We start from the raw sequence: 14534 nt of genomic DNA on the forward strand, positions 1-14534 counted from the left end.
TGAAGTTATTCTTTCATTCCCACTCAGTGTGAATTTAGCCCCTAAATATTCCCCATTTCCTTTTCTTCTCCCTTTCTTCCCACCATTCCCTTGCTGGATGGTATATGGACAAATTGACAATATGCCAGATAAGTCTCTACACAGCTTTGTATGTGTGTTTGCACACAATGACAAGAGTTTATATGTCACAGTTCAGGGTAACTGCAGATGTTTTTTTTCCTCTCTGTGGTCCAAATAGGGCACCCACTCTAGGCTCCCGGGTCCTCAACCATCACCTCTTTTGGGGCAGAGACCCATGTCTCTCTCCTTTCTAACCAGGGCATTTACAGGCTGCATAGTCCTTTGACTATACTGTAACATCCCCAGCAAAAGACACACTGCCTAAGCAGGCCTGCTTTGCTTCTCTTCTCAGACACAGTAGACAGTATAATTGCCAACAGTTATAAGTTACCACACAGTTCTTTCTAAATAACCATTTATATTCTTAAGGTGAAAGCATTACAGAGAAAACATTAAAAACTATAAAAGAATCTACATGCGTGCTAATAAGATCACTAGAAATCACCTCCTCACTCCAAAAAGGGCTTTGTTTGGTGATTAGATCTTCACACCCCACAAAGAGGTTTTTCCTGTGGTCATAAATTCATCATAGCTTCTGCTCAGAACATGCCATCCAAGTCTTATGGGACCTTTGCAGGTCAAAGACCTCCCAAAGGATTTGGGCCTTTTTGTCCAGAAGTCCTGTATTGGCTGGATCACAGAAGTCCCCGAGTCAGTTTTAACTCAGGCTATTTACCCAAAAACACATTCTTTGTCTGTTGGTCCCTGGTAGGGTTGCCAACTGTCTAATCACACAAACCCAAACACCCTCATCCCACCCCCTGCCCCACTCCTTCCCCGAGGCCCCGCCCCCTCCCTCCATTGCTTGCTCTCCCCCACCCTCACTGGGCTGGAGGCGAGGCGTTCAGAGTGTGGAAGGGAGCTCCGGGCTGAGCGTGGGGCAGGTGATTGGAATGCAGGAGGTGGTGAAGGGTATGGGCTCTGGGAGGGAGTTTTGGTGCAGGAGGGGACTCCTGGCTGGGGTAGGAAGTTTGTGTGCAGGACAGGGTACAGGCTCTAGAAGGGAGTTTGGGTGCAGGAGGGGGGGTTGGGGTGTAGGAAAGGGTGAGGGCTCTGGGAGGGAATTTGGGTGAAGGAGGGGGCTCCAGGCTGGGGTGGGGGTGCCAGAGGGGGTGTGGGGTGAAGGCTCCGGCCGGGAGGCGCTTACCTCGAGCAGCTCTGAGTCAGCAATGCAACTGGGCTAAGGTAGGCTCCCTGCCTGCCCTGGCCCTGCGCCGCTCCCAGAAGTGGCTGGCACATCCCTGCGGCCCCTGGGAGGAGCAGGGGGCTCTGCACGCTGTCCGTGCCTGTAAGCGCTGCCCCGCAGCTCCCATTGGTCACAGTTCCCGGCCAATAGGAGCTGCGGAGTCAGCACTCAGGATGGGGGCAGCACACGGAGCTACCTGGCCCTCCCACACAGGGGCCACAGGGATATGCCAGCTACTTCCGGGAGCAGCATGAGGCCAGGGCAGGAAGGGAGCCTGCCTTAGCCCAGCTGCGCCACCAAACTTTCAGAGCCTAAAATCTCGTGGCTTGGCGTCAGTAGCCTCCTGGAGATTGGGCATGATTCCGGAAGACTCCCAGCAAAATCGGGAGGGTTGGCAACCCTAAACTCCCTGGATAATTCAGTTTGAACCAGTATATGCGAGCCTCTCTCCAGGTGATGGTAGTCCTCCGGTGTTACAACCTGAATGAATTTGCTTAACTACCTTGAATTGTTCTTAGTTCCTGGAGGGCTCTGGTCCCCCTCCCAATTGGAGATGCATACAATACCTCAACGGTATATAAACATTTGCATTTTTTAAAAATGAATTCCTAAAATACTTAACTTTAATTCAACAAGGTTTGTGTAGATATTGCAGGATATTGTTACAGCTGTCACAGTTTACACACAAGCGTTATCAGTATGCAGTATCTCAAAGAAACAAAACGTTAGCTGTAGTTTTAGTGATGAAAACTTGTAGTAGACTTCATAAATTCGTCTATACACAGAAATAACTAGACCTTCTTGAACCCTCCTAGTGATTAATTAGAAAGCCTGTCTTACAGATTTTTCTCTCAGGTGTAGTAACCTTGTAGACCTTCCCATTAAGAACTAATAAATAAATGCTTGGTTAAGCACAAACAGGTTGATAGGCAGTGAAAAAGAGTGATGATCTTGGTTTTTATGCAAGATGTTTTTACCTTGTCATTTTACCTTAGAGGACAAAATAATCCCAAACAAAAATAAAATGTTGAAATGCCACGTATAATGAATTATTTAGAAAGAGTCAGTCACTATTTTTTCCAATATAAATATAATACCTGAAGGAAAACGGTGCACAAAAGATATAGCCTTGCAACCAGGCTGCAGTACTTTCATAATATGCTTACACTAGATGTGCTTTTAAAAAAAAATCAAGGAAAGACATACCTACTAAAATAGATATTAAACAGAATGCATGAACCACCAGTACTTGTGTCATAATATGTCTGCACATGGAAAGATAATGCTATAATATATTTAACCTCTTAAAACATTGTACTTTTCAACTGTTTCCACATTATCACAATGCAGGAGATGCCCCTTTAATGGAAATTTGACAGTATAAAAATATAATGAAACAATTGCCTATTCTCACAGATTACTTGGGATATTAAAGGCAATAAACTTGCCTCTGTATTGTATGCATTATGGTAATAACCTATGTTGGCTGCTAACTCTTCTCTTTTTTTTTTTTTTTTTTTTTTTTACATAAACCTTGTGAAGCAATATAACAGGAACTTTCAAGATCAGCTGAAACGGTATGATACTCTTAGCACTTTCAACCTCTAATGCAAGTCTTCTTAAAGTACAATAATCATTTTAAGAAGACTGGGGAGAAATAAATCCATGATTCATACACCTTATACAGATGTGTATTCACTAATCTAAGAATTAAATAGCTAAGCTAGTTTAAGTTGCATGATTTTCATATTCACAGATATAAGATTCCTAGACTCAATTTTCTTATGAGACAACAAGAATATTGATTTGTTAGATGATACTGTGCAATTTTTTTTTTTTTAGTATAGCACACTCCAACTTTAATTTCACCACCTTATGCATAGGCATTATGATATAGACTTTAATTATACAAGCACATTATTTTTCTCAGGTTGGTGGCCTTCAGAGTTTTAAACCAGGACCTTCAGCTATACTGCTCAGAACTCTTCCACCTGAGTAAAAGAAACAACCTGTAGCAGAAGAAGGCTGTTATATTCTGTGGAGAACAGCCCTTATAGGGGAATATGACACACACGTGGAATGTGTGACAGGGCTGTGAGATGAAAAACACTTGCCAGGACTGTGTAAAGTTAATACCTGTTTTGCCAGTCATCAGAAAGCCAGTGACAAAATGTAATAAAAACACCTGTGATTACACTGTCACAGCTCTTATTCTAAATACACTGTATATTTAATGGCTTTAGAAACTCTATACATTTTGGAGTTGTTGTATGCATCGAAGGCTTTTTAAAAAAAAATTTTTTTTTTAAGGCCCAGATTCTCCGCTTTACCAAGGTGAGTGATTGGTGTGTGTAGGGAGGTGAATAGGAGTGGGAAGGAGGAATGCTGTCAGGGAGTCAATTTAGGCTCCCTAATTCTCCAGGTATTCTAACTTATGCATGCTAGGAAAGAGCCCTAAAGTACAGTACACCTGCTGAGCATAACCAATCTGCTGTATCTCTTTGGTAAGAGGCCAGAGTGCAACAGAGAATCTGGCCCTAAATATAGACAACAGTTTTCTCAGAAGAAAATCACACACTTAAAGAAAAATAAGATGCCTACTAAACAGTGAAGTCCAGATCTCAGTATGCCTGTGAAATCTCTTCTACAAAAAAGTAGAGTTCAGCCAAAAAGCTGGGCAAGTTTGTAATATTTTGCAAAATAAAATAACTGTCTGTATTCTGAAACAGCATGAGATGTCAGATGCTAAGCACATCATCTTATTTAAATTTATTTTTTCCAGTGAAGTGTGCTGTGCAGTGGTAAGAAGCACATAAATTTAATTTGACCTGTCAGCTGATAGTTGAAGGGGGTGTGCCCAAGCTTAAATAAATCTTCATGCTGCTTTTACTAATTAACATTTGTAAAAATCTTAGGGTGTTTTCAGCAGGGGTAATTCTTCACTTTGCCAGTTTAAAGTTCATCATTTTTCTTCCAAGCCCCTTACTGAACCTGGAATTGTGTGATAGTAATTAAATTCTTGAATTTGTGACAAAATTGCCACATTTTAACCCTTCTTGTGTTTCCTAATTTTGAATTCTGCATTGTGACAGCTCAACCGTGTTGATTAATGCCTTCTAGGAACCCCTATATGGTTTGCCTGTTAGCGATCTAATTTTGTGCAGGAATGCTTGGGCTGGTATGTTGAACTGATTCACCACCCAGGTGGCTACATTTGGACTAAATGAGCTGTGAAGGGTTTCATCTCTGCCCATCACAATCTTCCTTCATGGAGCCCCACAGTATGCAGCCACTGCTCCGACATGATTTGTCACAACCCATCAATAGAAAATAAATTATTACCATTCTCACTTGTCAATGGGCTTGTCTTTACTTCAGCTGACCTAATGATTGGAAGCTCAAAGGGAACATTTCCAGCCTTTGTGGAGCATGATTATGACTGAGCACACTACTCCCCTATGCATCTTGGCCAGTAAAAACATGTAGGGAAAGCAAATTAATTGGATGTTTTGCACCAATGATTAGAGCATTATCCATGAATACTACAGAAGCTTATATTAGGCAGTCAAGACTAGTTCATTCCTGACATTTATTTGCTTAGTGTAACATTATTAGTAACTGCTTCATTCAAGGTTACAGTATTTATTTCTGCAGAAGGAAACAATTATAATGTAAAGATGCAAAAATGCAAGTAACAAAATTACCTTGATATGATCAGAAATCTTTTTATGATGAAGGTAAATCGAAAGTAAAATCTCAATTGGCTTTATAATCATACCTTTGTCAGATATTTTAAACAAGTATTTTCTTTGATTACCAGAGAGAGAGATTTGCAGAATGTATAAGGGTTAAATTCAGTAGACAAAGAATAAGAAAAATCAATAAGAAGTTGTAGCTGACATCTTTGAACTAACAGCAGAAAAATGCAATAGCTTTTCAGGCCACAGAAAAGAAAATGAGATAGAGAAACAGATGTGGCATGGTGTTAATTCAGATTAAATAAATACATTTTGAGATACAGTAGATTACAGGGATACTCTATTAAAATATAGGCACAGGGTGTGGATTGGAGGATATTTCCTTGATAGCTTTGTCTGGATTACATTGTCAAAATGCTCTTGCAATTAGAATGTGTTTTATTTGCTGTGGATAAATGGCAAATTGTCAATGTGTGCCAAGCATCTTTTAACAGTGTTAAAAGAACAGGATGTATTTAAAAAAAAAAAAGAGAATCTCCTATTTCTGATAATGAAAATGGCACTGACATTTACAGAATTATAGAGGCCATGAGCAGGGTAAAAGATTTTCATTAAAATATTAGTTTTGTATGTTCAAATATGGCCACCTAAAGCACACTTTAAAAATGTCTGAATATTTAAAACTTGTATTTGCATACACAAATTTGGCTACCAAGTTTTGCAAATTGGGCCCTGAGAATTCAAAGAAAGAAATTTGTGTAAATGACATATTTGAACAATTTCTGACACTTCTCTCACAAGAAACGGTGTGTGTGTGTGTATATAATATATAATTTTTTTTTAAAAGCAGCTATGCTGCCAAATCTTGTCATTTTATCATGTAGCTCATGATATAGGATCTTTTAGTTAAATGATCAGCCCCTGGAGTCATGTGATTGTTAGTGTCTCAGATTATTTTTTTTTTTAAGTTTCTCGCTCTTATAGTTGAAGAAAAGTTAGAAAATGTGAACCCTAATGACTCAGACACCAGAAGACAATTAAAAAACCCCAAAACTTATTTTTCTTAAAATCTCATGGTTTTTTTTTCAAGTGATTCTTATTATTTTGGGGGACAGAGCCATGATTTTTTGGCAACTGACAATTCTGACATTGCAAAAGTCTATAATATATAAGGCAGCAATATATTAGGCCCTGATCCTGCAAATGACTCTGTGCAGGTGCAGGGATGCACCATACAGGTCAATTGCAGAATTGGTGCCTTATGCTGGATTAGAAATGCTTTTAGCAGAGAGAGACAGATCACCTGAGTGATATAAATATTGAAAAATGATCACATTAACTTGTAATTTCTGGGGTTGTTGAAAATATAGAGGGGATACAGTGGAAAAAAGGGATCAGAGGAAGATTGTGAAGTAAATGTTAAATTAAAAAGCATTTTGAATCGTCTTCCTATTATCCAAGCATTTTTGACACTATGTCCAGAATATCCCTTATCCTGACACCTGGCTGAGTACTGTTTACCCATGGCTGACTCATTCTAAAAGTTTTTTTCAGTTTACCTTTTCAGAAATGGGGGGAAAAAAAAAATCTAACAATAGTGCCACATAAACAAAATATCTATTGTGCTGACTGTAGATATGCCATTTAATTCCAATTGTTATTGATGATCTTTTATATCTCAACCAGAAGTTAATCACCAACTAATCAAAATAACTGAATTCTCTGATAGCCACCAACATGTGAAGACATAAATATTAAATTATGTACACCCAATTATTTATATTAAATATAATACTATATAGTATAATACTATATTATATATAATATCACACACACACAAGCTAGGTTAAAACATTATTAAGGTTGAAAAGTCAAGAACTCAAATATTAGGAAATGTCAGAATTAAAGTTGCCTGTTCAACCTTAATTTAATCGCCTTATGATACAGTCTTTAATAAGATGATCACATTTTTTTCCACAGGAATCTGCCTCAATCAGTGCACAGAATGAATGGTGTCAGTTAATGAGCTGCTATTCAGTATTTCATTTTCTTCTTGTTCAATGTGTGGTCCCATGCCTTATTTATTGCTCGCTATTTAAAGCCTGCTCTGAAGACAGAATTATTTGTTGCCTCATGGCCTTTCCTATGGTGCTCATCACTATAGTATCTATGGCCTGGTCTACACTACGGGTTTAGGTCGACTTTAGCAGCGTTAAACCGAATGAAGCCTGGACACGTCCACACAACGAAGCCCTTTCTTTCGATTTAAAGGGTCCTTTAAACCGGTTTCTTTACACCACCTCCGATGAGGGGATTAGCGATAAAACCGGCCTTTGCGGGTCGGAATTGGGGTAGTGTGGACGGAATTCGACGTTATTGGCCTCCGGGAGCTATCCCACAGTGCTTCATTGTGACCGCTCTGGACAGCACTCTCAACTCAGATGCACTGACCAGGTAGACAGGAAAAGACCCGCGAAGGTTTGAATTTCATTTCCTGTTTGCCCAGCGTGGAGAGCACAGGTGACCACGCAGAGCTCATCAGCACAGGTAACCGTGATGGAGTCCTCCCAGGATCGCAAAAGAGCTCCAGCATGGACCGAACGGGAGGTACGAGATCTGCTCGCCATATGGGGAGATGAAGCAGTGATAGCTGAACTCCGTAGCAGTAAAAGAAATGGAAAAGTATTAGAAAAGATCTCCAAGGCCATGAAGGACCGAGGCCATAACAGGGACACACAGCAGTGCCGCGTGAAAATTAAGGAGCTACGGCAAGCTTACCACAAAGCCAGAGAAGCAAACGGAAGGTCCGGGGCAGAGCCGCAAACTTGCCGCTACTACGCGGAGCTGCATGCGATCCTAGGGGGTGCAGCCACCACTACCCCAACCGTGTGCTATGACTCTCTCACTGGAGAAACACACAGGGAAGACGGTTCGGGGAACGAGGAAGATGATTATGGAGGTACTGTAGGTAGCTCACAGCAGCAAGGAAGCGGAGAAACCGGTTTCCCCAACAGCCAGGATATGTTTGTGACCCTGGACCTGGAACCAGTAACCCCCGAACTCACCCAAGACCCTCAGGGCACACAGGAGACCTCTGGTGAGTGTAACTTTGTAACTATTTGTAAACATTACAAAAAAAAAAGCAAGCGTGTTTAATGATTACTTTGCCCTGGCAATCGCGGCCAGTACATCTACTGGAAAAGTCTGTTAACGTGTATGGGGATGGAGCGGAAATCCTCCAGGGACATCTCCAGAAAGCTCTCCCGGTTGAAATGGGGTGATTTTATTAAGGGGACATTCAGAGGCGCCCGTTCCTGCTCTTCTGACCAGAAATGTTCCCCGCTGTTAACCACGCGGTGGGGGGAGGGGTGAAGTGATCATCCCAGAGAATCGTGTGTGTGTGGGGTGGGGGGGGTGGTTTACTTGTGTTTGTGCTGCATGTTAACCGGGAAACCGCAGCCCCCTCCTTTTACATTGAAACCCCATTTTAAATGGACAACCCAATTCATCCTTGATATGGGAAATGCGCTGCTGTTTGCAACCTTTCCCGCATGTTAAGAAGGTTAAAGCCAAAACACTGTGGCCTACCATGGCTGCCTGCAAGCCGAAATATGCGACCTTGTAATGAAAGAGTGTACCCATTGTTCTCTAAAATGTCTTTTTTAACCACCTCTCCCTTCTCCTCCACCAGCTGCAAATGTTTCTCCTTCGCAGAGGCTCGTGAACATTAGAAAGAGAAAACGTAGGACGAGGGACGATATGTTCACGGAGCTGCAGATGTCCGCCCACGCTGATAGAGCACAGCAGAATGCGTGGAGGCAGTCAATGTCGGAGATGAGAAAAGCCCAATATGAACGAGAGGAGAGGTGGTGGGCTGAATCGCGGGATGAACAGAGCAAGTGGCGGGCTGAAGACGATAGGTGGCGTCAGCTTGCAGACAGACGGCAAGAGGCAATGCTCCGTCTGCTGGAGCATCAAACTGATATGCTCGAGCGTATGGTTGAGTTGCAGGAAAGGCAGCAGGAGCAGAGACCGCCGCTACAGCCCCTGTGTAACCAACAGCCCTCCTCCCCAAGTTCCATAGCCTCCTCACCAAGACGCCCAAGAACACGGTGGGGGGGCCTCCGTCCACCCAGTCACTCCACCCCAGATGATCGCCCAAGCATCAGAAGGCTGGCCTTCAATAAGAGTTAAAGTTTTAAAATGCAGTGTGTCCTTTTCCATCCCTCCTCCCCCACCCATCCCAGGCTACCTTGGCAATTATCCCCCTACTTCTGTGAGGAACTAATAAAAAATGCATGAATGTGAAAAAACAATGACTTTATTGCCTCTGCAAGCGGGAGGGGAGGGTGGGGTGGGGTGGTTGGTTTACAGGGAAGTAGAGTGAACTGGGTCGGGGGGGGGGGTTTGGAGGGTTCATCAAGGAGAAACAAACAGAAGTTTCACACAGTAGCCTGGCCAGTCACAAAACTCGTTTTCAAAGCTTCTCTGATGCGCACCGCGCCCTGCTGTGCTCCTCTAACCGCCCTGGTGTCTGGCTGCGCGTAATCAGCGGCCAGGCGAGTTGCCTCAACCTCCCACCCCGCCATAAAGGTCTCCCCCTTACTCTCACAGATATTGTGGAGCGCACAGCAAGCAGCAATAACAATAGGGATATTCTTTTCGCTGAGGTCTGAGCGAGTCAGTAAGCTGTGCCAGCGCGCTTTTAAACGTCCAAATGCACATTCCACCACCATTCGGCACTTGCTCAGCCTGTAGTTGAACAGGTCCTGACTCCTGTCCAGGCTGCCTGTGTACAGCTTCATGAGCCATGGCATTAAGGGGTAGGCTGGGTCCCCAAGGATCACGATAGGCATTTCAACATCACCAATGGTCACTTTCTGGTCCGGGAAGAAAGTCCCTTCCTCCAGCTTTCGAAACAGAGCAGAGTTCCTGAAGACGCGAGCATCATGTACCTTTCCTGGCCATCTCACGTTGATGTTGGTGAAACGTCCCTTGTGATCCACCAGGGCTTGCAGCAGCATTGAAAAGTACCCCTTGCGGTTTACGTAGTCGGTGGCTTGGTGCTCCGGTGACAAGATAGGGATATGGGTTCCGTCTATGGCCCCGCCACAGTTTGGGAATCCCATTTCAGCAAAACCATCCACTATTGACTGCACGTTGCCCAGAGTCACTACCCTTGCTATCACCAGGTCTTTCATTGCCCTGGCAAATTGGATCACAGCAGCCCCCACCGTAGATTTGCCCACTCCAAATTGAATCCCGACTGACCGGTAGCTGTCTGGCGTTGCAAGCTTCCACAGGGCTATCGCCACTCGCTTCTCAACTGTGAGGGCTGCTCTCATCCTGGTATCCTGCCGTTTCAGGGCAGGGGAAAGCAAGTCACAAAGTTCCATGAAAGTGCCCTTACGCATGCGAAAGTTTCGCAGCCACTGGGAATCGTCCCATACCTGCAGCATGATGCGGTCCCACCAGTCTGTGCTTGTTTCCCGGGCCCAGAATCGGCGTTCCACGGCATGAACTCCAGGACAATGCGCGTGGTGTTCATAGTGCTCATAATTGCCGCGGTGATCTGAGCGGGCTCCATGATCCCAGTGCTAGCTATGGCACCTGGTCTGAAAAAGGCGCGAAAGTAGTATCTGATGGACCAGGAGAAGGAGGGAGGGAGGGAGGGAGGGCCAAGTGACGACATGACATACAGGTACAGGAACAGGGAGAAACACAAACAACTGTCACACAGAATGGTCCCCCCAAAGATTAAACTGAAAACCGTGGGCTTAGCAGGCCATTGATTTCATGGAGGAAGGGGAAGCAAATGAATACAGAACAAATCTATTTTTTACATCTTAAGCTGGCAGCCGACGGTGCAGCATGAGTGATAGCCTCTCCAGTACGATGACGATGGGTACCAATCATAATATACCATCATCTGCCAAAAGGCAAGGGGCTGCTGCTGTGTAGCAATGCAGCCCCACGTCTGCCAGACCCACGTCCGCCAGCACCCAGCATCGCCCTCGGCCTCTTCTGGGTGCTTAGCAGACAATATTGGGCAATTGGCAGAAAATAGTATATTACGACTGGTAACCATCATCATCGAAACAGTAGCATGTCTGCCCAGGTGGCCATGATTGACAGCCACACCAGTACGACGACGATGGGTACCAGTCACAATATACCATCTCCTGGCAAGGGGCTGGTGCAATGCAGCCCTACGGCTGCCAGCCCCATGGCTATCACTCATGCTACACCGTCTACCGCCAAAAGGCAGTTAGCAGCTGCTGCTGTGTAGCAATGCAGTCCCACGTCTGCCGGCACCCAGAGGACATATGGTGACGGTGAGCTCAGCTGAGCTGAGCGGGCTCCATGCTTGCCGTGGTATGTTGTCTGCACAGGTAACCCAGGTAAAAAGGCGCGAATCTATTGTCTGCCGTTGCTGTGAGGAGGGGGGAGGGGCCTGACGACATGTACCCAGAACTGCCCGCGACACTGTTTTGCATCATCCGGGCATTGGGATCTCAACCCAGAATTCAAAGAAAAGGCGCGAAAGGCGCTTCTCGGCTCTATGAGCTGTGGCGCAAACGTAGTATCTGATGGACTAGGGGAAGGAGGGAGGGCGGGCCGAGTGACGACATGGCGTACAGGTACAGGTACAGGGAATTAAAATCAAGAAAGGTGGCTGTGCATCAGGGAGAAACACAAACAACTGTCACACAGAATGGTCCCCCCAAAGATTAAACTGAAAACCCTGGGCTTAGCAGGCCATTGATTTGACGGAGGGAGGGGGAAGCAAATGAATACAGAGCAAATCTATTTTTTACATCTTAAGACGACGGTGCAGCGTGACTGATAGCCCTCGGCATCTTTCTGGGTGCTTGGCAGCAAATACGGGGCGGTGTATGACGATGGTCTTCAGGCCTATTGCACGATCGGCTGCTCGGGGAAGACTCTGCTAATGTGCGATGACCCGACTTGTAATAGGATGGCTAACAGTCGTAATACACCATTTACTGCCAAAAGGCAAGCCCCACGGCTGCCAGCACCCAGATCGCCGAGGAAGGCTACCAGTCTACTGCACCGTCTACCGCCAAAAGGCAGTTAGCAGCTGCTGCTGTGTAGCAATGCAGTCCCACGTCTGCCGGCACCCAGAGGACATATGGTGACGGTGAGCTCAGCTGAGCTGAGCGGGCTCCATGTTGTCTGCACAGGTAACCCAGGTAAAGAGGCGCGAATCTATTGTCTGCCGTTGTTGTGACGGGGGAGGGAGGGGCCTGACGACATGTACCCAGAACCGCCTGCGACACTGTTTTGCATCATCCGGGCATTGGGATCTCAACCCAGAATTCAAAGGGGCAGCGGAGACTGTGGGATAGCTGTGGGATAGTTACCCATAGTGCAATGCTCCGGAAGTCGACGCTAGCCTTGTACTGTGGACACGGTCCGCCGACTAGAGCACCTAGAGCATTTTATTGTGTGGACACACACAATCGGCTGTATACAACCGATTTCAATAAAACCGGCTTCTATAAATTCGAACTAATTTCGTAGTGTAGACATACCCTAAGTGCTTCACAAACATTAATGAATTTATTTGCAAACACCGCTGTGAGATGACTCATAGCAATGTAAGGCTGGAAAGGACCATAAAGAAGTAATTTAGTCTATCCCCCTGCACTGAGGCAGGAATAAGTAAATCTAGACCATCCCTGACAGGTGTTTGTGTAACCTGTTCTGAAAAAGCTCCAATGATGAGGATTCCACAACCTCCCTAGGTCACCTGTTCTAGTGCTTAACTATCATTATAGACAGATGTTTCATTTGGATAGCGCATTATAGACAAAGTTTTTCCTAAGATCAACTTAAATCTATCTTGCTGCAAACTAAGCCAATTACTTTTTATCCTGCACCCATGGACATGGAGAACAATTGATCACCATCCCCTTTGTAACAACCTTTTACATATTTGAAGACTGCTATAATGTCTGTCTGTCTGTGTCTCTCTCTCTCTCGCTCTCACTCCCTCCCACCGCCTCTTTCCCCCAAGCCCTCTCTTCTCATAAACATGCCCCGTTCTTTAAACCTTTCCTCATAGGTCATGTTTTCTAAAACTGTATCATTTTTGTTGCTCTCCTCTGGACTCCCTCCAATTTCTTTCTTAAAGTGTGGTGCCCAAAACTGGAGACAGTTCTCCATCTGAAGCCCAGATGAGTAAGAACAACAGCGTCCACTAATTTCAGGTGTCCAATTTAAGACACCAAGGACCTGATTTTTTTTTTGAGACCGTAGCATTAAATAGCACTTTACTTGTTCACAAAACAGCTCCCATTAACTTGAGCTGTAGATTTGAGCACTCAGCATTTCTGCAAATCAGACCCTGGATCTCAAGTCAGGCACCCAGAAAATGAGGAACACACAATTAGTGACCACCTGTGAAATGTTTGGTTTAAGTAATTCGATTAGCATCACTTAAGAATTGTGTGGCAGAGGCAGGGATAGAATCCAGTTCTTCAGGGCAGCATTCAAGTGCCTTAACTATGAGACCACCCTTTCCCTTCCTGCAGTCCCCTGTCTCATTCACTACACACCTTCCAGCTTCTGCAACAAGTGAGGCAAAGGTGCTACAGGCAACAGCCTCCTTCACTATACAACCCTGATTCACCACCCAGAGCAACTCCATTCTGTGCACTGAAGGAAGGAGGAAAAAAAAGTACTTCTTTATGTAATTAAAGACTATATCATACAGCCGTAATACATCCTGGTCCAGTCCTCTCCTCTGGACAATCATCAGTCTGGGCCCATGTGCTTGTAAGCCCTCCCTTACACCAAATCCAAGTCTGATCTCACTCCTTCTGTGAATCCTGGGTTTGATAAGTGTCCTTAGGCTAGGCAGCCCTTCCTGCCTTCTCTCTCCGAAGCCTGCTCTTTTTGTACATGATAGTGGCCTGGTCCCTTTGCTCAGAGACACACCACCTTTCTAAAAAAAGTCTATCTTCTTTTGCCCATGTGCTTCAGCTAGGGAAATTGCAGGCTCCAGCCCCCCACCTTCCCTCAACAGAGTTGTACAGTCATTCAAAGTCAGTGGCCTACCAGTAGAAAACCCATTGTTCCTATGGGGGAGAGTCATTCAATGTTGATGGCTATCTCATTGTTAGCCCTCTGAGATGTTCCACATCACAGCAGGACAGTGGTGAGCACAGACTCACCTTATCAAGATCAAGCTGGTTCTCAACATAATCTGGATGTCTTAATCCAAGATGTAGGGTGCAATACCTCCATCTTGGATCAGTTGGTTTAAACCTCATTGGGTGGAATAGGTGGAACAACTGGGATAAATGTGAGAGAGTATAGAATCGGGTAGCTGAAAAAATAGCAACCTCTACCCAAAACAGAGGCACGTGTCGCCACGCAAAAAAAAAAAGGCACATGTGGGTGGAAGGGTTTCCTTAGGTATAGTTTTGTGAACATTTGTGTGTCTGGGAAAGAGAGGCAGCAAGACCAGAAAAGCAGAGATAGCATGGCCCTGAGAAAAGTTT

At 44.7% G+C, this 14534-nt stretch overlaps 2 protein-coding genes across 8 annotated transcripts in view; one reads left to right on the forward strand and one right to left on the reverse strand.

The window, feature by feature from the left end:
• Window positions 1–14534, reverse strand: part of KIAA0825 (KIAA0825 ortholog) — a 419242-nt gene that overhangs the window by 57310 nt on the left and 347398 nt on the right. The gene's annotated exons all lie outside the window — the stretch shown is intronic.
• Window positions 7393–9317, forward strand: LOC135984301 (uncharacterized). Its single transcript, XM_065599209.1, has 2 exons — window positions 7393–8101; window positions 8696–9317. The coding sequence occupies exons 1-2, from the start codon at window positions 7561–7563 to the stop codon at window positions 9196–9198; spliced, it is 1044 nt and encodes a 347-aa protein (XP_065455281.1). The 5' UTR covers window positions 7393–7560; the 3' UTR covers window positions 9199–9317.

The sequence above is a fragment of the Chrysemys picta genome, chromosome 6, assembly GCF_011386835.1.
Source record: "Chrysemys picta bellii isolate R12L10 chromosome 6, ASM1138683v2, whole genome shotgun sequence".
Classification (NCBI taxonomy): Eukaryota; Metazoa; Chordata; order Testudines; family Emydidae; genus Chrysemys; species Chrysemys picta.